Source organism: Nyctibius grandis, chromosome 4 (genome assembly GCF_013368605.1).
Source record: "Nyctibius grandis isolate bNycGra1 chromosome 4, bNycGra1.pri, whole genome shotgun sequence".
In the NCBI taxonomy this organism is placed as follows: domain Eukaryota; kingdom Metazoa; phylum Chordata; class Aves; order Nyctibiiformes; family Nyctibiidae; genus Nyctibius; species Nyctibius grandis.
In genome coordinates this window covers 15,744,522-15,772,209 of record NC_090661.1, presented here as the reverse complement: position 1 = coordinate 15,772,209, position 27,688 = coordinate 15,744,522, and the positions used below count along the sequence as shown (strand labels likewise).

Sequence of the window (27,688 nt, the reverse complement as noted above, 5' to 3'; positions counted from 1 at the left end):
AAAGGTTTTACGTATGATTACTCAAACTTTAACTCTAGATATGAACCATATTTTTAAATTAAAGCGATTAAGCCTGGTCCTCTTTATCACTTCATTTCAGTCACTTGAAGTGCTTACAGGGCTTTGGTGTTCTGACATGAGTTTGGTCCCTGAAATTAACACACATCAACTTCTTCCATGAAAACGGAATAGAAAAAAGCTTTACTTGCTCTTATCTTTCACATCATGCCATCTTCTATTTGCTTTGGTTTGCTCATATATATGTGTATATGCATATATATTTTATACTTTTATACTCTATACTTTCATATTTTCTACTTTGTGATTTTCATTGAGAGAGTTTACGTCTGATGTTCTAGGCTGGACTAAAGAATTAATTTTCCCCATATGGACAAAAATCAAATAGATTTTATGCTGAATTAGAAGTTACATTTACATATTGGTAAAATATGGCATATAAAGTACATCATATAGGACACTTACTCAATGGCTTCCAAAATACAAGTGATAAATATTGTAGACATTAACAATTACCTTTCACAAATTGAACATAAACCAAGTCAAAAAAATATGTACGTAAAACAGGCCCCAAGGTAGCCGTTGTTTACATGCTAGAAATTTACACTGACTTCTGTGCCACTGCTTCTTTCTGTATGCAGTCAGTCGTTACCACAGAAACTGCAACACCACATGGCACTGGGAGAGATAGAGTTCCTTCATTAAGAAAGACAATCACTAGCATAAAAATTCTCTTCATCTTTCCCTGCTGTTCGAAGGGTGTAAAACGCTGGTATGTCACAGTCTCATTGCAAATAATGTAAATTCAGCCTTTTGTAAGGAAATGCTTTTAGTTATGCCCATTTGAACACCTTGGACAATGCAGGTTTTACTGAAAGCTTCTCTTTGTGCTACTGTTGGATTGGAAACAGCCCCACAATATAGAGCTTGAATGGAGCATGGAAGAACTAGGACAGAATTAGCTACCACCTCCAGATAGTCCTTTGTGAATTAAGGGGAACGTGTTTTGATTTTTCCACAGGAGCTAAATAAATGTGCATTCAGAAGCTCTTGTGCAGGTCACTCATGAACAGAGGGTTTGAAACTATCTGGACTCAGTTTCCATGAGAGTGCTGGTGGAGGTAAAAAGGACCTAATTCACCTTTATCTTTTTCCTTAAGGCAGAACAAGAGGTTGGGTAGAGACTAAAAGCCCATTGGATTTGAGGGAATTTGTGGGTGCAGAGGTTGTAGTCAGGTTGTATCTCCATGGCAATAGAAGGGTGGACAGGGACTCTTCTGCCATCGCTTTCTCTAGAACCAGCTGGGCTTAAGGAATGGAAATGGAGAAGAAAAATGGACATGAATTATTAACCTAATGTGCTCAAGGCCCTTAACAAGGGAAAGGAACAGACCTTCCTGCTCCCTAAACTCAGTACAGCACCCTTTTCCTTTACATGAAACCCTGCCTTTAGGCTTTAACTGGAGGCTCATCAAGAATGGGACTCATCAAGTCCTCATCAAGGACATTTTATGGCATTCCCGGTGGCATCCAGTCTGTTTTTCTGCAATCCCCGAGCAGGAGTGCCATGAAGAAATAGAGAGGCAAAGACTTTCCAAGCTTTAATATGCAGGAACCACTCTCTACAGGAGCATGTCTATATTTCCATCTGTGCTTTTGGTGCTTGCTGGCTTCCTTTCATCTATTTGTAGCAAATGATGGACACCAAATTTGCCTCAAAGGTCTGTCTGATTCCCATCCGCATGATGTGCAGGACAGAGTTGTGACACCGAGCATCAGCAGTGTGGGTGAATGTACGTGCTTGTTGTCAGACAGCACCAGCTTTGCTGCTGAGGCATTAGAGATCACAGTTAAAATACAGGTAGCTTCAAGAGGCCAGTATTCTTTTTGGTTACCATAAGGTAATGGAAAAGGAGATTCTTACTGGCAAGAGGGAGAGATGATAATTCTCACCGTAATCTCACTGGTAAGTATCCTGTGAGATGCTGATGCTCTTTGCTTTAAGAAACGGGTTTGAGGTATCTCAACTTCTTTTTAGGAAAATGATTTAGTAGATTGTATAAGCCACACTTTGGCGTGATAAACTTGCATGGATACCAACAAATTTAGGCAGAGCTCTACTCCTGAGATGCTCTAGACCTCTGTCTGGTATTGTTGTATAGCTTTAAATGAAGACATTGCCATCAATCAGCCTGTCACCTACCTCACTACCCACTTCTATTAAATGATTTCACTATCAGCTAAGATGGAGCACACCAGTGAGTGGCATATTATAAGTGTCTAGAGAGATTAGATACTGAAATTAGATGGATAACATCCAGGCTGCTGCACTGGATCTCCGAGCTCCCAGTATTGCGGTTGCCAATGTGTCCTGCTTCAGTCAGATAAAACCTAAAGCTGCGCTTCCACATTCATTTCCCTTAACAGAGGGTGCAAACTAGAGGTGTGTAAAGTCAGTCTCCTGAGAAAGTCACAATAACTGCGTGCGCTATATAAGCAACATGGCATCTAATTCTTCTTCAGAAATAGTGTAGCACGTTACGGTATATGCCTGAATTCACCAGATGCCTTTGCAAGCTCTAACCCATTCTGTTTTCAGTTTATTAAACCAGTAGCTTCTCAATCTGTTTTTCCTTGGGTGGTCCTTAACAAAAGATGATTTAAAAAATAATAATTGAAGTATCAGTAAAAACTAGTGAGCTAAGTGATCTGAGAGCTGACGAGACCTAAGATGACAGCCATCCTTGGGGAAAATATCCTTCTCCCTGGGAAAATTGATTTTAATATGTTGGAATAGCATGGGATTTAAAATTGGATACATGGGCATTAACGTACTGCCTTAGTTTCAGACTTCTTATGATAGAAAAACATTCTGCTGAGAAAAAGCTGTACAGTATATAGGCAATAAAAGAAAATATAGCTACAGGTATTGAGAAATAGCATTTAAATGCCTGTTTCCACTGGTGTTACCCTTTTCTTACAGAGGGGCACAAATTTAGGAATAAGCAAAGGGAAAACTGGGTTAATCGCTGAACTCTGATATAGGAGGCCAATGGCCTTACCACAGATGGCTGGCTGTGGAGTGTGTTAGACAACTATTTTATGAATGCTTTGGAAATATTCAGAAATGTGTAGAGATTACTTAATTGTTCATAAGTCACACCTGCAGAAACAAATAAATAGGCTGCTATTGGTTCATCTTTTCAGGGCTCAAGAAGAGTATGAAAACTTACTAAAAATCCCAGTAACTTTTCTAAATTTAAAAGTGTAATGACGCAAGGTGCCAGCAGTTAATGCTGGGAGAGGATCTCTGCTTTATTTTCTGTAGAAAGATGCCTTTTCTAGTCTCTAGCTAGGCTCCACGTTTGCAGAAAAGAAGACAATGTTTCTTACAGTTTAAATATATATATAGATGTATGTATCTATATAAATTAAGATTATTTTGCTCATATTAATTACCATTGAAAACAAGCTCAGTCTCCCTAGTTAAATGAGCTAGCATAGCATGGCCGTGTTCTTTACTGGGGCCTCTGGGTGTTCCTCCAAGAAAATACTGAATAACATTCAAGACAATAAAGTAATAAAGGCTGTAGTATGCTTTTTAAATAATTTGGTGGGGGAGGGGAGGTGGCGGGAATCATGTGTGAATTTTTCATGGTAGAAAAGTTATTTTTGGAAATCTCTCTATCTATCTCTTCCTGAGCAGCAGCATTTGGCAGTCTTGAATGAGAATTTAGATTTATGCTGATGGTGCCCTTAATTCATATGTTATCTTAAAATCATTCCCTGTAATTCGAGTTAAGAAAGATTGGGAAAATAAAATTGTCCTTTCTTTGTATTCTCTTTAATTTGGGTAGAAAGTGGAAATAGTTGCAAAATAAAAATTTCAGCCTCAATAAGATCACAGATAAGAATTTCAGCTCAGCTATACCAGCAAGTACAGGGTGGCAGTGGTCAACTAGCAAACAAAATACAACAACTACTCAAGAACTCCAGGAGAAGAGCTGAGCAGTGCTTTATTTAAGAGACCTACCTCAGGAGTTTAAGGTAGTCAGAAAGTTATTGCCCAGACTTCTGTTTAGCAAGAAGCCTGAGCTTCAGTGCTCTATGTGTGACGGCTGATGTCAACTGATTAACTGAATTTTTGCTATAAGCAGAAATGGGAATGTGAAGGGGTAAATTCCACACGTGTGCGATTTAAAATGCGACCCTTAGGCAATCCCATACACAGGCTGCTGAAGGAAGGTGAAGGTGTTCTGGTACTATCCTTTTTTATGGGGAAGGAGATGACTGACTGTGATGGAAATTCTGCTAAGTGCCCCTGAGGTTCAGAGTAGAAACAAGAATTTCAGTTTTTTGGCGATAGTTTTAAACTGAGCACCTTGCAAGCTGGGATGGCCAAGTCACGAAGGGTAACATCTGCAAAGGATGGCAAGGAGGAAGGTGGGAAGGGCAGCTGCTATGTTGCTGCTAAGGACAGGCTTGAAATGTTCCTGTGCTCCCCTCCTCTCTTGAGCAATTCTTCTTTCATTCGTGTCCTCAAGCATGACCAGCTCTGTTGACGAACATGGTGCAGCTTTTATTTTCATCGCAATTGCAAAATATCCCCTCTCAAAAGTTCTGGCTCGCCTTGCCTGGTCTCTTTCTCTTGGAGGCTGCATTGACCAGCGATTCTTGGCCTCCTCTATGAGCGTGGTCAGGAGGGGATTTGGACAAGCCTATGTCCCCTACCTGTGTCTTGGTGGCACTCAGTGAGTCTAATAAGACATTTGTTTCTTTTCTAGAGAACAAAGATCAGTATTCAGGGAAGAAGACCAAGATGCTGGTCTGTTGGAAGAAGCCAATCTGCCTGGAAAATACTGAGCCTTTGCTACCGTTCTCAGGGAGAAGAAATACTAGGTTTTAGAGCAGCATCCATTGCAACTAAGCACTGCACAGGTACTCCTGGATTTAGTATTACTGCTTTTGACCTGTTTAGACCTATTTACAATGGTGAGATTGGTGAAATCTGTTTGTTGTTGTTTTTTTCATTTTTCTTAAGCAGTGTGAGGCAGGATTCCTTTCTCATTTCTGTTAATGATTTCTTTTGAATAGCTCTGTAAAAGTGGGATCTTTCTGTGCCTCAGTTTGCACATTTTGCGAGAAAATTGGAAGAATTCTTGCATATCTCACTAGAGGTATTGAAAGGATTAAGTAATTTTTGTGAAATATTTTGACTTTCTGGAAAAAGAGATATTACGGACAAGAAAAATATTATTCTCTTTGCATAAATACTAAAAGTAGAAGTTTGAACAGTGATACCTAAAACAATCTAAAACTCATCTTAAACATTTATAAATCCTCCTCTTTTTTGGCTGTTCTTATAGGTCCTGTTTTTGAAGATGTTCCTCTTGGCAACTTGTAGGCAAATCACTGGAATTTAGGGATGCTCAGCCCTGATGCCAATTATTTTTCTTCGTCACAATTCACAATATTTTTTTTGAGGTCCACGTAGAAGGCCAAGTTCTCAACTAGAGTAAGTGCAGGTAGCTCTGTTCAGCTGAACATCTCTATGCCTATTTGTATTAGCTAGAGATCATGCCCATATCCTGACGTACAAATGTCTCAGTTTGCAGTGTGAAAGCTATCGCTGTCTGTTTCCCCAGTACTAAAGATACTGCAGAAGAAATAGGCTTCAAAATCCTGCTGGTCATCTGTAAGATGGTTTAGAGTTCATCCTGTTCTGCTAATACGTGGCATTTGTAGTGCAAGGTCTGGTGAGAGAAATATTAACAGGAGTAAACTGGAACAACCTCATAGCTGCCAACATCAGCAGAGGCAACTGGATGCTCCTGTAGGGCGTACCTGGTATTATTTCAGAATAAAATCCTTGCTTTAGGGCTTTAACTCCTGCTGAGTGTCTGAAATGCAGCTGCTGTGCTGCTGAACAACCTGAAAAATCCTATCAGATGGATAATTTCAGGCTGTTGGCAGTAAAAACAATATCAGGCAAGGAGACTACAAAGAATGGGTTAAATCACAGACGTCCTACCTCTTTGGTATTCCTGGATAATAATCCACCTACAGTGACTCTACACTGTGGGTAGAAAATGCCTACCTCTTTTTAAACATAATTTATGCACTCCTTTGCCTTTTGAAAAGGATAGACACCAGCCAGATAGAAGACTGCTCTGCTGCATTAGGGCTCAAAATTAACCATCAAAATATGTGCCTGATGTGCAAGTCAATCTGCCACATCTTAAACGTTACAAACAGACATTTGATTAGAGTCTGTATTTTTAAAATATGCTTTTTGGCTATGTAGCTTTAGCAAATAACGTTTCTTTCACTCTGTGCTAAAAGGACAGGGATACATATGCTGTTAACCTGGCACAATACGAAATCTGCCATAAACTGATTTCCCTGGAGAATTTCTTTCTGCAAGGGCTGTGTGCTATGAGGCAGTGTCTCCCGGATGATTCAAAGTGCCCTTGACTTGATCTGCAGTAAGCAGGAAGGAAGGTGCCTGATAGTTTCTTCTGTGATGCAGTGGTGGCATCTGAGAAGGCTGAAAGTATGAAGGAGACTTAAAAGGAAGCTCATTCCTTTTCTTTTTCTTTTTTTCTTTTTCCCCTTATGAGAGAAAAGTTCTTGGGCATGGACATGAAGGAGTTGATTGGTGAGAAGTTTCTGCTTTTGAAGTAAAATTTGGACCTAGAAAATTCTATGGTGGTTGCATAACTATTGAAGTTACAATATTGCTAAAGCCTGAAAAGCAAGCAATTGACTGGGGAACATATTTCTAATATAATTGCTTTCTGACCTTTTTTTGTTTTGCTTTGAGTTTTGATTAACTTCACATTAATTATAATCAGTGAACACTGGGGAAGAAAGGGTTTTTTTCTGTTAAAATTCCAGCAGCTTTCCCTTGTTCTTCCATTTGGTACCTTCAGGAATTACTCCAGAAGAAAAAAAACCCAGGAAGGTCAAATTTGACACTTTTCATCCCTTGAATTAGACAACCAGGATATAAGCAACTTCAAGCCATCCCTGTATGCCATAAACAAAACCACGGTAAATATGAGTTAGAATTAATTCTTCAAAAGCAGCACATTTTTTTGAGGAACACAATGGCCCCTGAGCAATATCAAAGGCACATAGCCATTTTCTGCTCGCCTATAGCAAGAATTACCGGACTATTACATTGCAAGGAGGCACCAGCGAGTGCATCGTTCAGGTACCTCCAACACACTCTGTGGTCTGCATCCTAGTCAAAGGGTATTTTCAAAGAGATTGGTACCTACAAAGCAGACGTGCAACTCTTGTATCGTCTGCCCTGCTCCTTGAGTCTTCAGGGGAGTATCTCTGCCACTTCTGGCTGAACGTTTCCTCAGAAGGTAAATAGCTTATCTTCAATATCTGTCTGATGCCTTTGTGTCAGAGGTCTAATATGAAGATCATCCTGGAGATAAAGCCAACCCATCTGAGAAAAAGGTGACTGCTCCCCGTATGCTTTGTGTGAAAGTATCCTCTTCCTGCAATTGCTCAGGGAGCTTCAGCATACGTCAGGCTTCAGCATATACAGCATCTGCTCTGGCATCTTATTCCATAGGGTATTGGTCTTCTTGGAAGAGACCCACTTTGCTAGACACAGCTCTCAGCTCATACTTAGTCTCTCTGTTCTGGGAAGGCAACGTGTTTTCTGACAAAAGCCAAGATAAAAATCAAGGGTTCGTTCTATTGCCACTTCAGGGCTGATGTATAACTTGCTCCTTCAGTTTGAAATCTCTATTCAGAATACATAGATTATGGAGATGATGGGTTAATTCACTTGAACTGTTTTCTGGCTTTATGAGGTTGCTGCAAACTGAGGCCAGTTAAAATGTAAGGTATGATTAAGTCTGCTAGTGCTTTGATTTCATATGTTTTGTTTTAAAATGTCTATTTGGGATATACGCATTACATTTTAAAACTTTGTCATTATTTAATTAGAAGTTATTTAGTAGATCTGTCAATAATCTGTTACGCACATTCTACTGAGTGTGTCTTGCATTAATTTTTCATCTGAAGGAGCAAAAAGAATCTTCTGAATTTTTAACTGTTGTTTAGAAAGGTTTTGTAGATACAGTGTTAAATGTTCCTAAATTTTACTTCCCTGATCCGCGTAAGCTTTGCTTTCTCATTTCCTGTTAATCTTATTGAGGAATGCTGAATAATCAGAATGAAGCAAAGATAAGATTGCCTTCTGGTCCCTCTGATTTATTTTGAGAACAAATTTAGTTCTTTCTGTGTCAAAAATATGTCCTCACTTCACCTGCTTAAAGCAAACATGATACTGGAAATTCATCCAGTATCTCCAATTCATCTCCAAATTACTGTGCAAACATCAATTAGTCTTCACAATACCCAGAAGAGGTAGATAAATAATGTTCTGTTATCCTGGTTATAGATGTAAATCACTATCAAGAAGTTGCGACTTGCCAGAGGTCACATTTGAAGTCAGATCAAGAGCTGGTGCACTCCTGTGCTTCCTGCATGAGATCGTACCGCTTCTTTCTGCTACCTTATCTCTCCTTCAGCTCCATCACTGTATCTGCTACTGAATATTGAACATATTCATATTGGAGACCTCAGTGAACAGAATACATTAACAAGCCACATCTTTCATTAGATGGCATATATTCTCAATTAAAGATTGCACATTTATTCTAGACTACTTTTTTTTTTTTTAATTGATGTGATCGAACAGTGAAGGGATGCTAATTGTCCCATGGATTTAATGCACAATGAGACGCACTCCCAGAATAATACCTATGGGAAATGCCACCGAAACTTGCATGGCATCTTTCAGTCTGACAGAGCAAGAGCCTGTGGCTCCCTCTCACTTCCACAAGTGCCCTATATATTTATTAGGCCAGTTGTTGTTTTCTCATGAAATCCCATTTAGTCTTGGATCACAGCTGAAAGGAGTCTGTGTGTGTGGTGAAGGCCATAATTCTTGTGCAGGACTCCTTAAGAGGAAAAGCTGGTTTGGCTAGGTTGGAACGCTGAAGTCTCTGCCCTATAGCTCTTAAAAAGACAGAGTTGGCCTCTTTTTTTTTTTTTTTTTTTTTTTCCAGCCAAGCTCTTGTGCCAGCCATCAAGGTGTTTGTTTGACCTTCACAGGCCACAGAAAAAAACTGAGTGCATCAGAATATGCCATCCAAAATCCTCACATGTCCTTACAGCAAAGGCTTCTCCAGTGCTAGCACTCGTGATAATACATGAGGCTTTTCACTGTGGAGCCTAAACCCTTGTTTTATTCTTTGGCAAGCTCGCAACAGCAAAATGTGCTCTTTTGACCACAAAATCTATTGCTGCAAATTCCCTTCTTTCTGGGCTCTTGTGAGGGCTGCTTTCTTGCTTGCGGCACATGCAGAATGTACTGGCATACTGCTAACTCATTTGAATTATTCTGATTAGGTTGTTCTCACCTTGCTGGAAAAGGAAGGATTTGCTGTAAGTCACCACGGTCTGAGATTTCAAGCTCTTGACAGTCTTGTTTCTCTACTGCTAGGCTGGTGATTTGTCATCCTACATTCCCTTTCCAGGGTCACAACACTATTTGTTCTTCAATGTCTAGTGAACATTGAAGGGTGGGACTTCCTCTCCCCACAGTGATTTGTTCTTCTAATTCTGAAGCCTGCTCCCATGTCCTATTTACTGTTGCTACATCCTACTCCAGGCATTTTCCTTCTCATTGCTTGCACTGGAACCACTATTTTCTGTAGTTCCGCTTCAAGAGAGTGTCCTTCTAATGTCTGATGATGACTGCAGTTCCTCCACTGCATAGCATCCCATGCTCTGTGAGCAGATCAGTTATCCAACAACAATTAAAATGTTGCTTAAAAAACAGAACTGGTGCCACACTCTCTGGGTGAAAGGATCAATCAGAAGGACAAGATGATGTTGATCCTTCTAAAAGGAAGAGTGATTTTGTGTCCAGAAATGGCTAGAGAAACACAGAGCCAGGCTTAGAATGACTTGAAGAAAAAATTTATGAGCAAACCTGTATTTTCCTGATTTGCATGGAAACCTGTTTTTATTCTCAACTGATTTAAAAACAAAAAACCCCACCTCAAACAAGCTAAAAGACTTCAAGCAGATGATGTGCATTTGTAAATAACTCGATGGAAATTATAAAAGCAATTTGGAAAAAAGGGATCCTTTTTTCCTTGAAAACATTCCACAAAATTTGTTGTACTTGTCCTGCAGATTTCAAACTGGCAAGGATTTTTCCTTATCCAAAGATTTTAGTAAAACTTTGCGCAGAAAATTCTTTGCTTTTTATATTTCAGTCATTCCCTCTTAAACTTTGCTGGTTTGTTCTTTCTTTCTGACTACCATTTTACTTTTCTGCTTTTTTTATTACCTAACTGTGAGGGGAGAAAAAGAAACTAATACTGGGAGGAAAAAACCTTTGCGATTTTTCTCACAGAGAACAGGGAGAAACTTTGAATAAACCTTCTTTGAGAGGAGTAGGAGAAATGGGAGAAAAAAATCTGTTCTTGCCAAAAAGAAAATGTATCCACATTTATTTGACCAACTCTAGATCTGAAACTGCAGAATACATATAATACTGTTGGTATTACAAAACCTGTTTCTTAGCCAAAAAGTCTGTGTATCGTGAGAAGGCTCCCTAAACATCATCTGCAAAGTTTCCAAAAACACAAACTCAAAAAAATTCATCAACCTTTTCTCTCCCTCACAACCCTCACACGTAGCTGGATTTGAAAGACAAATAAGGCTGTGGAATAAATGTTACAGAGGGGCTGATGATATGTATGGTGACTTTACTTTTGGCTTGTCTCTTTCTATGTGTGTTTAAAAGATAAAATCACTGCCTCAGCATAATGGGAGATTCAAACCCACGAGTGACTACTTAGCATTTTGATGAAGGTAGGTGTATTTTAAGAAAACATGGATCGTACCTTAAGCTGCAAGCTTGTCGTGAGTTTTATTAAGTAGGAGAATTTGTAATTTGGGCTAGTGAGTTGGCTTAAGAGCGTTTTTGTGGCCTGTGGGCATTTTAATAGCAGGACTGTGGTGAGCACTTGCAGTGAGCACTAGCAGGAATTATGCAGCTTGATAGCTTCATGTCATCTTGAAATTTTTCTTGATTACAGCTAGTATCATGTGCAGTGCAGGTAGTGAATGAGAAGATATTTTTTTCATTTATATCCAAATCTTTATTGATATGCCTCTCAAAATACAGCTTCTGGTCTCCCAATAAACATGGTACAGGGCTTGTCAACATAATTTACACACATAAATTGTCTGCTGAGTTTTTCTGAATGCATTTCATAGCCCTTTGCCATCTGTGTAAATTACAGCTCTTGTAGGAAGATCTTTAGACCAAACTACTGCTGTATCTGGATAGTCTTGTACAAGCTCATGGTAGAAAGCTCATTTTTTTTTGTTCTTTTGCTAAAGTTGTCAAAGTGAGGAGCAAGGGATGCCACAGAAAGGGATTTCTACTGTAAGTTTTGCAGTTACTAGAATTAATGATGTGCCCACAGCTACCATAAGTGGAAATTACATCTGTTAGACTGGCACTGATAAATAAAACCTGGTTGGCTATTGGTATGAACAATATGTTCAGATATCCTTGTGGCAAAAAAGAAAGAGCTGTTGTTCCTAACATGCACGTCTAGGATCTCTGCTTAAATTTACCGCAATTCTCACGCCTGTAAACACGTACATCTTACTGCTAAAATAGATTTAGAACAATCAGGATAAAAAGAGATTAGATGAAATTTCCTGCTGGTCTGAATTAGACCTTGCTGCTGAAGTCAAGAGCAGGAAAAGCTTATGTTTGCAAGAAATGTCATAAAATCAAAGAGCAGCTGTTGTGTGTGGTGTTCTCAGCAGACATACAGCTACTTTGAAATCCTACCTGGATGAAGAGAGTACAAAAAAGTACTTCATATTGGTGCTTATAAAAATGGTCCTCGAATGATCAAAACAAAAGCCTTATGGATACATAGTCCCCCTGTGCAGTATTCCATAACCATGTAGGTCCAGGGAACAGAGTAGATGCCTGCTTTACTCAGTTCCCCACCTCCTAGCAGAATGAAACAAGGATGACCTCCCCAGATTCCTACATGTGAAAGATAATTTACCCCTATTTGCAAGAACCCAGCAGAAGCTTTGCGGATATGCTTCCTTCCTTTGAATTTTCTTACAAGGTGACTTTCTTCCTAATTGACTTGAGTATTTTGCACTTCAATATTGAATACTTGTTTAAAATTCTAATGATATTTTGTTTATATCTTGTCCTTTTTGTAGACGTCTTTAAAAGTATTTTCATAAATGGTTAAGATTCTCATAACCTTCATGATGCAGGGAGATATTATTTCTGGCAGTCTCCTTATCAGATGATGACAAAGCTATCACAACTGACATTTTTAAAAGTTTTCTATGTCTAGCTTAAGAACCTTTGGGGATCAACCTGAAGAGACCATCTGCAGCTGTCATTGACTTCAAGGGGAGCTCTGAAAATCAGGATCTGGTGCTGAAATTCCTGTTGTGACCATCGTTTTGAGATCAACATTTATATCTGAAAAGAAATTTTGCTACTGCAGGATGTCCAAGGCTTAACAAGACCACTGACACAGGAGTTAGCCCAGTGCCTGAAACCTGCTTGTCATTAGCCTGCTTTCAGCATGTTTTCAGATGTGGTAGTGGGCCTTTTGGATGCCAAACACAGAGTCTTGAAAACACCATTCCTCTTGTTGCAAGACAGTGGTTAAAAAAATGTACATACTTAATTACAAAATAGGCTGGAATGGTTTTCATGTAGAAAATACAGAGAACAAGAAGCGTAAGAACACAGCCCCAAACTTCCTGGCTTTTGCTCATATTCCTGCCACAGTTCCCAGTAAGATTTCTCTTTCCTCTACATTTGCCGTAGTTCCTTTTTTCTCCCTTTCTAATAATTTAAGAGACAAGATGACAGAACAGATTAGAAAAATATCTATAAATAATACTGTACGTAAAGAGGCATTTACCCACTGAGTTTTAAAACTCATTCCCTGATTTGGTTCTATTTTTATAAGCTTCATCTTACTTGACACTGACAATGATTCATATAAATATTAAGTATTCATTTTTAGTCCATTGCACATAAGTGAAGCTAAACTGTAGTGTTCTTTGGAGTTTTTACCCTGCAGGTCCTTACTCAGGATGGAAAGAGGGATAGGAGGATTCAGTTCCTGACTACTCTACAATTTGGTCCTATGGGTCTATATTAGGTAGCATAGATGTAGCATTTGTTAAATTTTCAATGCCATTCATATTTCAAAGGGTGGTTCTGTTGATTTTTTTTTTTCTTCTGCAGGATACAAAAATAGGACGTGTTACCCTGAATTAAAATCTAAATGTGAAGGCTGTGGAATATAACACGATTTCTCATTTATGCCTCTTTGTTGTGTTGTAGTTATGTAGAACCACTCTCATTATTCTTTTGCTGTATCTTGTTTTTTAATTAAATCAGTTTTTAAAATGTTTTATTGTCCAAATGTTTTGTTCTTTAGACTGCACAGCAAAACTATTTAAACAATGAAAGAAAATACTTTTTTCAATATTTGTCACTTCTAAATTCTAATACAATTGTGTTTCTGTTATAGCAGGAGTGGATTTGATAACAGATGGTAAAACTGCAAAACTGCCTCTGCTTCATTAGAGCCCCTGGCAAGACTCCTATATAAGGTAAATCACAGTAGAGAGGGATATTTAACAATATATGCTTCACAGTTTCCACTAAGATTTTGAACTAGTATTACGTGTATCGTGAATGTAATAGCTAGAATGTTTATTGATCTCTTCTGTGTTGGTTGTTAATGCCAGAGCTAAAGCATACATGCTGTAAAAGGGCCTAATTTTGCAAGTACTTGTTCTAATGCTTTTCCAAGTTAAATCTATCCTGGCAATAGTTTAAATTAGATTGCTTGCCTTTAATGGTGATAATGCACTTTGAAATATTAAAAAGTAATAAAATGTAAGTGATCAATTTCCATTTAAATTAAAAGAATGTTTATGTTAAAATATTGATGAAAAGGCAGCCTTCAAAGATTTTAAGAATGCTTGTGTTTACATGGCATGACTGAAAGGTGACAGATTGATAGCCCTGGGAAATGTAGGTCTTTTCAAAACAAATTACGTGATGTGTTCTTACACTGACTTGGGAGCTCGTTTTCCAGTGTGACAGAACTGCTCAGACTCTGCGGTGAAAAAGTTCTCTTTACTTCTGTGTATCATTTACTTCTGCATTATTATCTCATACTTTTTTGTGTGTTTTGTACATTCCTTCTCCATAGGGGCTGCACAGAGATCACTAAACCACTGCATGTGGTTCATCCTGGAGTCGACTGCATGACAATGACATACGGTTATTTCCTAACAGGAACTGGCTTCAAACTGGTGAGTGAAAATAAAAAACTAGCATTGTCACACGCTAAAGTTACGCTGTCTCTCACAATGTCACTACAAATATCTGTTTTCTGCTATTAATCTTGCTGAATTCAGTAGCCCAGAATTGCCGCACAGGAACAGCTTCTTAGTTCCACATTGTTGGGAAATGCTGCTTTGCCACATACCCAGTATATTGGTTTGTGAATTCCTCATGCCATGCAAACTGGATCAACTTCACTAACTGCCTGGATTATGCAGCTGTCTGAAGTTGGGAAGTCTCTTGAGAAGAGACAGATGAAAATTTGAAATCATGCAGTTGAAGGAAGATATTAAACCTGAAATTTCACATTCTAGGCAAAAAACTGTAGCCCACCGGATTATTGCATCTGGGGAACTGTTTCACACTGCTAATATCTCCTGTTTTCATTTGAACGTGTTTTTGAAAACAGCTTATATTCCGTGTGTATTCAGCAAGCACATTTAAAGGACTGTGCCTGTTAGTGAGGAAAAATTACGGTCATTAACAAGGCTTTGATATAAGGCAGTTGCCAACAATACTAAAGCAGTTCTGGGCATAGGCAGAAACAATACTGTAGGCACTGGGAAATTTTAATATGCACTTTAAAAAAATTACATCTGCACGGTTAGTGTGCTGGGAATTGTAAGTTTGAATTCACATGGCTACATCCTTTCATGAGTCTGGCCTCAGAAGTGAAGATGTAGGAACTGACTGCTAGGCTTCCGTGACGCTGGACTGATGGAGAGATGGTGGGTGCCCACCCCTTGTCTTTGCACTGGCTGGCACAGCTCATACGCATACCGCACCTTTTTAATAATCATAGGTTTGGGTGATGTTCTGCTCCAGTCCAGGTTGGTTTGGGAAACACTACATCTGAGTATAGTGTAAATTCTTCCCAGAGATGCTTACTGTTAACTTGCTGGTTTTATGTCAATAGCATTTAGAGGTGTCAACAGAGATTATAACCTTATTGTGCTAGTTACTGCAATAAACACGTAGTAAGGGAGGGCCAAAAAAATGCAAAGCAAGTAACCTGAGAAGAGTTGTTTTCCTATTTTGAAAATGACATACTAAGTAAAATTCATAGAAAATGAGAAGGGCTGAAGCATACCCAAATGACGTGGCTTAATGAGCTAATCTAACGTGTTGTTTGTGTGCTTGTGCCATTGCAAATGTTCGTTTGCTGAGCTATACGAATATGGCGTGCCTTCGTACTAGTGGCAAGCTGTAGATGCTAGCTGAAACCCTTGAGAGGATTCTTCAGAGCTAACATATGCAAGCAAGTAGGGTGCACAAATAATGACTTTAGTCAGATCTACTAATAAATGCTCGCTTGATAAACTGCATTAATCTGCAATCATCTATGCAAATCTCAGGTTTTGGGGTTTTTTGGGGTGGTGGTTTTTTTTTTTTGCTTTCTAGTAAATTCACACCATGTAGGTCTGTGTGTATTTCTGTGGACATGTGAATTCTGAATGAATGTTAAAGATGACCTAATAAGAACAAAGGCTTAACCCTGCTGTCTTAGCCAAGATATCCTTTGAGGACAGTAAATGTGCAGTTTTAGGAGTTGCTGTAGCTGATGGTAGTACACATGTGAAGATAAATTTTTGTTTTGGAGTTGAAGATGCTGTAGAATTGCTATTGAATTTCAAACTTTTCGTTTGCCTTTAGTCCATGTCACTGACACTTACAAGGTAAAATGAGCTTCTTAGCAGAGCAGGTTCTCCAAAAGATGTTTTCTTTAGAACAGTGAATGCACTTTTGCACTATTGATTTCCTGCTGCTTAGACATAACTAACATTTCAAGTAATCTATACGGTTTTGAAATTTACATTAGGTCTTTTAATAAAATCACTGGCACCTTTGGGACTTCTTGGTAGGATAAACACTGAACTCCTATCAGCTGCACACTAAATTTCAATATTGCTTAAGCAAAATTCAGATATAAGCCAATGTGCTACCACCTCAAAAAAAAAACCAACCCAATCACCACCACTACCCCCCAGCAATTGACTCAGCCTGGTATTGGTTGAGCTATCATAGCACGGTTAGGCTGTTCTCGGTTTGTCCTTACAAAGTGGTTTACTGAAAAAGCCTGAGTTAAAATCAGTTCTGCAGTATGCGGGACACATTCCCAAGAAGTGCTAAGACGTACTGTCACTAGATTTCTTGCAAAACTCCACGCTATATGCAATGGGGAGATCCATGCTAAAAAAAGAAACAGGAATAGCACAATGTGGATGATATCATGTTGTCTTGTTTTTAGAGTAGAGATCAGAGGCTGCTGTGAAGGCAAGTCCTTTTGCATTGAGTGAGGTGGCAATTACAAAATTGTCCTTGTCCTGAAAAATTTTGCCTCAAATAGGTCTGCATGAGTCTCTGGCTGGATCCCACTAAAATCTGCTGTGGCAGTGGCCCTACGAGGTGGGGTGGGATTTTACTGACAGATTTAACTTCTCGCCCATGTCCTTTTCTGCTGTAAGACATGACCTCCCTTCCGCTGGAGGTTGTACGTGCTTAGCATTTTTAGGGGTTTCTCCCTATTCATTTTTTTGAAGTGTTATCAAATTAGAAGCATTCTGATTGAATGTTTTCATTTAATTAACAACTGGATAAATCGCAAAACTGGCCTCCACCATCTATACCTGTCAATTGATCCAGTGTAATGAAGACTGCAAGAATCCAAACTGAAAAATAGAAGAGAGTTATTGGAATGAATTTTCAAAGTGAAATCTGCAGCTGAATTTCTGATGCATGTCAAATAACAATCAACCTGAACTGACCAGATCTTTCTGTATTTGAATAGGGAAATGCAGGTAATGTTTTTAATGTGTTTTTTTGGAGGGCAAAGGGAGGCAGGAATAGGGATTCTGCTGCAGTTGAAACAAGGAGCTGTTATCCTGTTTGTGTATTTCTGTGCACGTTTTTAATTTTTTGTGAATGCTGACTAGACGATCCAGGAAATTCAGGAAAAAAGATGGATTAGGTTTGGTTGAGCAGACCAAAACGCCTGTTTTAACTTACATTTGTCTCTGGGAAATTATAAGACTCAGCAGGAATAGGTTTTGCCTTTGTTATTTAAAACCAAATAATCCATCTTAGTGCTGCTTTAAAGGGACATTCTTTCCCAGGTTTTCAAGTAAAAAGCCAGTAGGATATTTTAAACCGTTTCATGTGGTCACAACACCACAACAGTCTTGACCGAACATTTTCTCAAAGTAAATCTAGCAGTGCTAAGATTTACTGCTGCTCCTGAAGTATCAACATCATTACGTAAGTGTGTGCCAGCAGCGTGTGCCTGTGTTGGTCGCTCGTGTGCAGCACGCACATCGCTGGCTGTCCGCAGTGCACTGAAATCGGAGATTTATTGCGTTTACAAAGGGCCATTAGAATGCAATCTTAACTTACTGTCATTAAAGGGCCTGACATCATAAGCAATCACTGCAAAAAGCCTTGGACTGAGATTTATTAATGATTTTTATAGCATGATTTATTATTATATCTAATAAATCATATCTGAAAGAAATGAAAATCAGTTAGGGCCTGGTCCTTTCACCTTTACCCGTGTTGGGTAGTACTTTGTTCTCAGCCCGAAGGAAACGGGGATATTCCTGGAGTAAGCTATCACTACAGGAGTAGGAGTGAAGACAGCAAAATCTAGGTCCTTACTGAGCACAGGAGAAAAATGTAAAAATTATTCTAGAAATGACAGCATTCGGTTTATATTCCAGGGGGAGGGGGTGGTTCTCTGTAGATTCATAGATTTCTCTGATTTCATCTGATCCTAACACTCCTGTGTACCATTTGGAGTGAATCACATATTTATGTAATGCAATATTCAGCAGAGAAAGCCAAGTCAGCCTTCTAATACTGTTCTTTCCTCAGATCAAATTCAGCATATAGTAACTGAGAAGCTAACTGTAATAAAATTGCAAAGATCTCAAAATGGCTGTTCTATTAGTCTTATCCCCCAAGAATGCACTGAAATTTCATAAAATCCCGCCTGTACAAAATGGAAACTCAGTTTTGCCATCTGTATTTGCATGAGAAAGAATTACGCACTTGATTATCAATTAGGGCCCAATTTTTCAATCTGAATACCCCTGCTTGCCCTTTTTATTATGAAATACAGAGCTTGGATATGATTTAGTTGAACATTAATTGAAGTCATGTGGTTTGAATGGGGATGTATTCTATAATCCTTTGCAGTAAAAAATGCCAGTAAGATCATGAAGAGCTTTTGTCAGTATTAGAGCTCTATGTTTTGATGCAGTGTGCTAAAGATGCTCATGCCTTTAAACGATTATGAAAATACATATTTGAATATGTATGTTCCTAATAAATTACTAAGATCTATTGCGCTTCAGTGCGTTGGAATGGAAAAATGCAATACGTCTATTAAAAAAGCAGTATGCTGAAATTAATTTGTTATCCTGAACCACACTGCAGGAAAATTCATTTCTATCCTTGAAGTTGGTGGTAATTTTGGCACTGAATTTCAGTAACAGTAAGGCTGGCCCTCTGTTGCTGATTTGCTAACATCTCTCCTTATGTTAAAAGAAAGGCAGTATGTATAGACTTTACTAAAGCACTACCATAAATACACACAGATCAGTCACGTATTTTTAAAAATAAGATAGATGAATACCACTGAATACTAGATGGAATAGCAGAAGGAAAGACAAGATGGAAAAATAGTTTTCCTAGGTATAGTCCAATATATCACATTTTTGTGAGCAGTTCTAAAATAGGAATATTATAATTGATCCATGGATCTTTTTCTCCTTTTTTCCTGATATACCTCAGAGAATACTAGTACTTTGTTGCCTTTTTTTCCTAGCTAAAACCAAAATAGCAAATGTCAGGACAAGGGCAAAGAAAGTAATTGAAGGCACATAGGGATGGATTAAAGAGAGAAGGGACCAAATATTATACTGAAACTAGTCACTAAATTCGTATCGATTTCAGCGGCACCAAGGTTACATTTTCAGAAGTATTTTGGGATGGTTTAATTTTGATTTGAAATCCTTCCTCATATAGAAATCCCACTCAGCATCGTAGGAGGTGGCAGTGATAGGAAGGCATATATATGTGTATGCATATGATGGTATGATCCATACAATCACAGCCTTGGCTAAATCAAGTAAATTTAGTAACCTAGAAACATTAAAATTAAGTAAGATTAAAAAAAAATTAAAATGGCAACAGATGCTGTTCTTTTTTAAGGTTTTAGAATAATAGAAATAAAATTGGAAATAGGCAAATGGATCAAAAAAAAACCTTCCCTGAATTAAAACTGCTAAGTCTGTACTAGCCATCCATAGATTTGTCAGGTGGATAACATCATCCCTCTCATCTCCCTGTGAGGCTGTGACTTCAAAGAGATTGTAAGATGTTCTGGGCAGACATCATATCTTCCTGTGTGTTTCTGAACAACTCAAACCAATGAAGTCAGGATTCTGCACGGCTGCTATGATCTTTTTTTTTTTTTTTTGGTGGTGGTGGTTTTAAAATACATTACTTCTGAAGTCAGAGGGACAATTCCCAGGAGTTATTTGTGAATGTGCCTGCTCCCACCTTGACTTAACTCGATAGGGACTGGATGTGGGACTTGGTGTGCACGGTGAACGCTTTCTAGTGGGCATTGCAAAGGCTCCTTTGGACAGGACACAGAGAAGGCTATACCATGCTTACTAAGGGGTTATGTAAGGATTTGCAGTAACACGTCCCTTGATGGGAGAAAATAGGAATGAAATGGGATTTTTAGGAACTGTATTAATAATGAATGACAGAATGGTAGTTAATAGATATCTGTCTGTAATTCCATTATACTACAAGTGCAGGGGAAGCTTCATTTAATGTGGAAAGATTCTCATTTTTCCAGAGCTGTAATGCAGTGTGCAGTTAAAATTAGGCTGTCTCGTTAATTGTCAAAGTATATGGCGAGAATTGCTGCAGCCAGCTTCAGAGCAGGATTAGATATGCCTCTGCAGGGTAGACCTTGCAGAAAGGCCCAAGGTGGGAGAGCAGCTCCATCAGGGCCCCTTTGATGAGATCCCTCCCTGGGGACAAGGGTGTCTGTGGGTAGGGGAAAGCATGTGGGGCAGCTCTCCTCCTTCCTCTCCCTATCTGCTCACGCTCTGCGGGAGCCCCCAGAGTGCTGTCCGTGGAGCATTCCTGTGCTAAGTGTGTCCCATATCAGACGGCTACACAACAAGCTCCCCTTCTGAAGGGTGATGAGTATCTATCCCCACTCCCTGATACTTTCCCCGATTCCTGAGCTTAGTTGTACTGGGCCAGGGTAAAGGATGAGCAGAAATCACCCCAGCCTCTAAGCCTCGAGGATCCCATAAGCCCCCTCGTACACAGAGGATGTAGCTTATATAGAGAAAAATCAGTTTAAATGAACACGGCAAGGCTGAAATGCTCTTGTATGTACAAAAGAAAGCTGGAAGAAATCCCTGGGGAATAGCTTTTTCTCATGTCTTCCCCACTATCCTTTTTCCTGTCTCCTTCTCAGGGTCGGAAACTTGTCCTTCAAACATCACCCACTGAGGAAAGCAGATTCTTTTGCAGGACGTGAAGGCAGAACATGAGGGAAGGGTGAGTGAGAGTTTTGCCTTTCCTCTTCCAGATCAGAGCTGTATAGCATATGCCAGGATGGCAAATCAAGCTGTTGAGGACTTTGCATAGGACGCCAACCAGCTTTTATTTAAAAACAGTGAAAATGTTTATTTGGAAGGCCTACAAAAGCTTTCCTGAGGGTTCATTAACGAAACTTAACTGTCCAATTTGAATGTGAGCACTAGCACAGAATCTCAGCTGAAAGCTCCTGGTTCCCAAACACTGACTAACCGAACAACTGTGAATTAACACAAACACAGCCTTACCCTGCTGGGGAGGAGGAGAAGGAAGGGGGCAAAGATGTTAGATACCTGCAGGCCAAACTCCCCAGGAAGTCAATGGGAGCTTTGCTAGTGTAAGAACAGCATGACCAGACATAAATATAAAGGAGAGAGGATGCTAAGAAAATATTTGTCACACATTTGTATACTGAGGGGCCTATGAAATCTCATGAGTACAGAAGGCAGGAACTCTCTTACAACATAACTCTCAGGCTGCTTTAGTGGATCTGCATAGCTTTCTGTGTGACTCTTATTTCCCCCTTTGCGTCTACTTATGAAAAATAAATGTACAAAGCTGCCTGATGATGAAAAAAACCAGTTCTAATAAGCTTTAAAGAAACGTCTCACCAATTTAGGTGCACAATATCCACTGACATGCAGGGATATTTAGCTGCGTGATCAGATGCTTTTGAAAATGCACCCAGTATCTCTGTTAATCTGATCTTTCCCATCACCTGATCTGTTACTCTGTTCAGACCTCCAGGTACCAGACTTTGCCTCTGTTGTCCAAATGCGGATTCTTTAAGTTACAGAGAAGTGTGACACCCATTTATCTTACTAAGGTAGGTATCTATGGCAATCTGTGATTTGAAACAAGCTACCTTTTCTTATTACAGATTTAGAAGACGATGCAATTTTTTGAAGTTTAATCTTTCTAGAAAGAACTACCTTATTTAAGAAATTAGTGTTTAGAAAACTAGAATTTAATTAAACTCAACCATTACTGTTTTAACAAGAAACGGTTGACTATGTTGCCCCTAAAGACAAATGATTAGTGACTGGGAGCTTATGCTTTATCAAAGTAAGTTTAGAAATAGATAAAATTTGCAGAGTTAGCTGATTTTGCCTGACATACACAAATGCTCTTCCAGTCTTCCCCGGCTGTCTACAGTGAGATCAGATGTAATTTAGTATGAGTTAGGTGCTGGTGAAGCAAAACAGTCAAATGTACTTGTATTTGTAAGCAGTGTCCATCAAAATGCTCCAAGAATGGCTAGATTTGAGTAAATGCTGACCTTTCCGTAGACAGTTCCTAAACATTCGCTGAAGTAGTGTACCAGATACAGTCCAGACAAATCTTGCTTTATTCAGATATGCAGGTTTTCATTTAATCTTAATATTCATACACTGTATTCCTTCTACTTGCCCAAGTGTAACAGTATAATCGTTATGTAAACTGATGCTTATATTAAGGTGTTATTTTGACATACATTTTTGTGCCATATGTAAACACTAAATGTATATAATCACCACCATTAGTACAAGTCTCAGATCCAATTAGGATGACAAGTTTTTGTGATGTATTTTTTTCTCCACAAAATGGCAATGTGAATTTAAATTTTTGCATGACTGAAATACAGTTTGTAATTGAAAGCAGCGTACACAATTAAAAGTGAGGTAACAGTGGATTTGTGGCCTGACTCTACTTTACTAAGATTGCTTTAATAGACCATTCACTTGTTAATGATGCTATCAATTATTTTACTGTAAATTAGCTATTGTGAGTTTGAGGTCTTTTTGCAATGTCTGTGTTAGGTTACAGGAGCATAAATCAAACTCCCATCTCTTTTTACATCCATAACCATAACATATTGCTTTTATTAGAAAATGTTAAGTGTCTTATAATGTCTTCTTAATGGACAGTGTGTGCATGTGTTGATGATGAAAGCCATCTTCCTTCATGCAAAATATTAATGCATATGGCCTACGTCTCCATAGATACAAGTTAAAGAATCATATTTAACCCATTAAATATTCAATAACACACTTCAACTTTGCCCAGAATTCATATTTTTCTAGTTTAACAGTCCTTTAAGGAAAGAACAATTTAGAGGTAAAACAGGGGTTGAATTCTACCAGGTAAGCACATGTAATTGTGAAAAAATGGTATGACATCCACTGCGAAAAAAATACCAAACCCAAATAACGTTTTAAGATGCCTATTTCTAAATGAAAATAACTATAGAGAATTAGAAAATGGAATTTATATCCTCCTAGAATTCCAGCTTCTACATCACAAACACTCTTAATATTGGTTATAGATTTTGTCCTCCGACCTAAAATATCATAATGCTTCCAAGCAAAAGGGTGTTTTAGCCTCTGTTTGTATCCTTTTCATTGGGACAGCATTATCCATTTGGCTTTTGGACCATTCCACAAAATCTTGGACAAGCACACTTCTTTGACTTGAAATGTGTTTTACCCACAGATTCCTGGGCACCAGAGAGATGTGCTATTCAAATCAACGCCTGCTAACGTTGGGCTTGATTAGAGGAAGCTAACTAAGCCTTTTGAAGGATACCCTCCAGCCTTCCCTCTCGGTTTCTGTGTTCCCTTGGCAGAAATCAGGGATTTGAAAGCTGCAGTTCAACAGCATCATCCTTTCATCTCGTGGTAAATATTTTATTATTCCTTTATCTTCCATGCTGTTTAAAGGAATTTATTTAAAATATTAACTTCTTTGTTCAGGGAGGAAGTCTCCAAAGGGTATGCAAACAAGAATCTTTAGAAATGCACCAAGATTTAACTCCAGGCTCTGCTCCAGCTTTCCCCATTCATTCAGTCCGCAGACCTGGCGGCTCCCTGCTAGAGATCTCTGCTCATACCGAAAGTCTCCTGCAGCTGCTGTTCCACCACCCATTCATACACAACCAGCTCCCCTGTCCCTGCATTTCCACTTCTCTTTCCTCCATCCGTCCAATTTGCTCCCTAATCTGATCTCACTTCGTTGATCCTCCTCAGGAACACTGATCATCCTCCCACACCAAAGCACCACTCATCCCTACTGAGGGCTGACAGCAATTATGCTGTAACAAAGGTACATTTAAGAGAAGAGTAAAACCTATCCAAACCAATTTCGTTGCAAAGACAACTATCCTTCATCTGTTCTCCTGCTTATCAATATGGGTGTCTTGCAGGGTTAATCCTGCTGCTGTTCCTGAAGTAAATGTTTTCTTTACTTTTGACTTCAGGAGCAGAATCAGGCCTTAATTAATGTAATTATCCTCATATGTAATAGCATGAAAGGTACCTACTTAGAGGAGCTGGGTGACTGTTTAAGACCGTCTTTATCCACAGCTATGCTGTGAACTGCACCAGTGTGCATTCCCTTTCCAAAACAACCGCAGGCACCAGGAGGGGAGGAGTTGTCCTTCGGTAGCCAGGCAAGAAACCTGTCAAACAGTGTCCCTTCTACATGAATGAACCCTTTCCTCTGATTAATACTTTGCATTTCCCACAAGGGAAAAGACAGAGTGAGGGGGTAACTGAGGAACTGAATTACCCATTCTCAGAAAAGCCTGATCATAAATATTTAACATGGTACGTATGAGAAAAAGAGAAAGGAACAGACTCCCTTTCCAGTCCAGGCTGAGAAACTCTCCAGATCCCCTGGTCTCCCGGGGACTGCCTGCTCCTCCGATCCTTTCTCCATCTCATAAAGGGGAGAGAGCCGCCAGCTCATAAAAGGGCTGGACAAGGTCTCTCTTTACAGTCTCTCTTTACTGGGGGATGACTGACTGTAAAAATCCGTGCATGGAGGGAAATTACCTGGTATAACGGAGATCTCCCTGGCCTGCGAATGGGACCCTGCCCCAGGCTGTAGGTTTCTAGGAGCCTGTTAGAAAATAAGGGTCTCTGGAAGCCCACATATGAGTATATGAGCTCATGCCTTGGTATCCACTCGTGCCCCACTCATGGGGCCTGCTTGAGAGCATGGGTTATGTCCCCATAGCCTGTGCGTGATTTTTGTATGGCCACACACATGGATGGCTGCTCTGCTGTGACAGTGGAGATAACCCTGATGATGCTGGGAGGAAGTGGGACTGAAGGGAGGTTCGAGTGTTTTGATGAGGGTGCTGATTGCATAGCTTACCCTTGCATATCTGGAGGAGTAGGGATCCTCAAAGAGCGCCCAGATGCGGGGCTGCCACCGTCTCCAGAAGCCCCCAGACCTGCCATCTGGGGAGTCACTAAGTGCTAGGCGTTTTGTCATCTCCAGCTCCTCTTCACCATCACCAGAGTCTCCGGTGCCATCTATGTCTCCGTCCTCGGCACTGCTATCCAGGGGTGCCCCACCAAAGCTGTCCAGAGCCTCTTCGGCGTCGCGGTGCTGCCGGTAGGTCATCCAACAGCAGGGTTCCACATCAGTCTCATCGATGCCCCAGAAGGCCAGCTCCTCCTCATACAGGGGCCCGCACACGTCCGCGGGGCAGTGCAGCTTGCCAGTGCGGTAGTAATTCAGGATGTGGGCAAAGACGCCTGGGTGCCGGTCAAAGAAAAACTCATCCGTGCGGGGGTCATAGTCGAAGTGGCTGTGGGCATCGGGTTCGGCGATCCAGGCCAGCCGAGTGCCGGGCAGGGTGCGTAGGGTGCTGCGGTAAGTCTGGTGCCTAGTCCCTCCCACGTTGATCACAATGCGGTCGCTCTCGTCGCCCTGGCCCATCTCGTCTCTTATTAGGCATGTCGCAGACTCATCCAAGCAAGCACGGCAGGCAGCAAGCCCGTCAGGGGACGGCTGCTCGGCGGCAGTCGGTGCCTAACCCGAGCCCCGATCCAGGCCCGCGGGGGGCGAAGGGCCCCGGCCAGCTCTGCTCCCCGGGGGCCGCTGCGCGGGGAAGCCGTTGCCGGTGGCTCCCGGCGCTGCACCGCCTTCGTCTGAAGTCAGACGCTGGGGGGCCGTGGTAGCTGCAGCCGCGGCGGAGGGGCAGGAGCAGGGGGGGCCATGCTCCGGGAGCGCGGGCGCTGCGGTGCCGGGGCGCAGGGACGTGCCGGAGGGGGAGGGCCCTTCCCTGGTTGGACGTGGCCAAAAGCACAGGAAAAAAAAAATAAAGGGAAAAGAAAAAAAGAAAAAAAAAAAGAAAAAAAAAAAGGGGAGAAAAATCTCGGCACCGGCGCTGCCTACAGGTGCCCCGGGCGCGGGGCTGCGAGGCGCCGGGCAGGAGGCGGGGGTGGGCGCCGGTGCCGGCTGCAGCCCCCGCGGGGTACGGCGGGGCTGTGCCCGCGCCCCTCCCGGCGGTGCGGGGCGGGGGCGCCCGCCGGTGCTGAACGGACAGCGCCGCGCGCCGCCCTCCCGCCGCGCCGCCTCCGCCCCTGCGGCCGCCCGGGCCGAGCGCTGCCGGTGCGGGGCGGCGGGGACCCGCGGCGCCGCCGCTGCTCCTGCCGCTGCCGCCGCCGGTGCCGGGCGGTCGGTGCAGCCCGCCCGCTCGCCGGACAGCGCCGCGCAGGCGCGCTGCTCTCGCCCCGCCGCCGCTCTCCGGGTCCTAAAGCCGGCCGTGCCCCGAGGGCGCCGTCCCCGGCTCCCGCCGCCGCCCCGACACCCTGGGTCCCTTGGTCGCGTACCCCGGTACCAATGCCGGGACAGGGCTCCCTGCTCCGGTACCCCCGGCTGCAGGAAGAGCGCCCTCACTCTCCGCTCATGTCTCGGGTAACCAGCCTCTTTCTCTCAGCAGCGCGATGGTCGCAGTGAGGATCCCCTTGGGGAAGCGCTGGGTGTTCTGGTGCCGCCCTGCACTCGGCTCTGGGTGACCCTCTCTAGAGCTATTGAAGCCATGGTTGTTCTCGTCCTTCGTGGACTGGACTCACTGAAGGGCAAAGAGGCAAACTTCAAGATCTCCCCAGGCATAAGTTTCTCGCATCATGAGCAGGGATGCCCGGGGTTTGCATTGCCTACCACATCGCACCTTTACGTGGTCCCACACACCTGCTCCATTTCTCCATCTTTTCTTCTGTTTTTCTGTTGTTCACTTGTTTCTTCCTGAACACCTGGGTTGGTAGGAGGCTGTGATTTGGGTTTGTGTTGTTTATTCTTTTTTATTCTTATTAATTTGCAAAGAACGCCAAGGGAAATTTCACATCTACAGAAAGACCAGCTCCTGCCCTGCGAGGAGCTTGAAGAACAGCAAGGAGATGGTTGTGTGGAAGGGGAGTAACAGAGGTATGTAGACGTGTTCTGTATTTTGTTTTATATGCTGCCAGCATCTCAGGAGGAGTGGGCTTATGAGACAGCCTGGAAAGCTGAGCAATTGTGGATGGGAGGTCATGTCATGATGAGTGGATGAGGTGGAGAAACGTGATTGAATGGCACATGGCTGAGGAATGCTACTGGAGTACATAAGTGGTAGGTACAACACAGTGCTCAACAGCAGAGGGTAGACTGGGGGAATGCAGTTAGGCCTTGAAGGAGGACAGAGATTCAGATGTGCTGGAACAGCAGGTGAAGAACAAGTGGAGGGCTGCCAAGGAGCGAGTGGTGTGGTCAGGTTTGTGAGGGAAGGTGTTTGGCCATCCACAGCTTCCTTGGATTGCAAAGGAG

At 41.3% G+C, this 27,688-nt stretch overlaps 2 protein-coding genes across 7 annotated transcripts in view; one reads left to right on the top strand and one right to left on the bottom strand.

The window, feature by feature from the left end:
• The window catches only part of SERGEF (secretion regulating guanine nucleotide exchange factor), a 258,027-nt gene extending 252,572 nt beyond the window's left edge, over positions 1–5,455 (top strand). The window contains exons 18-19 of the transcript XR_011048014.1: positions 4,803–4,956; positions 5,385–5,455. The gene's annotated coding sequence lies outside the window, so the exon portion shown is untranslated. The remainder of the gene's footprint in view (positions 1–4,802; positions 4,957–5,384) is intronic.
• KCNC1 (potassium voltage-gated channel subfamily C member 1) overlaps positions 1–26,339 on the bottom strand; it is a 130,243-nt gene extending 103,904 nt beyond the window's left edge. For all 6 annotated transcript variants that reach the window (XM_068399160.1, XM_068399163.1, XM_068399164.1 and 3 more), the window contains exon 1: positions 25,250–26,339. In XM_068399160.1, coding sequence (XP_068255261.1) covers positions 25,250–25,819 — 570 coding nt within the window. In that variant the 5' untranslated portion in view covers positions 25,820–26,339. The remainder of the gene's footprint in view (positions 1–25,249) is intronic.
• Between the last annotated feature and the right edge of the window lie 1,349 nt (positions 26,340–27,688).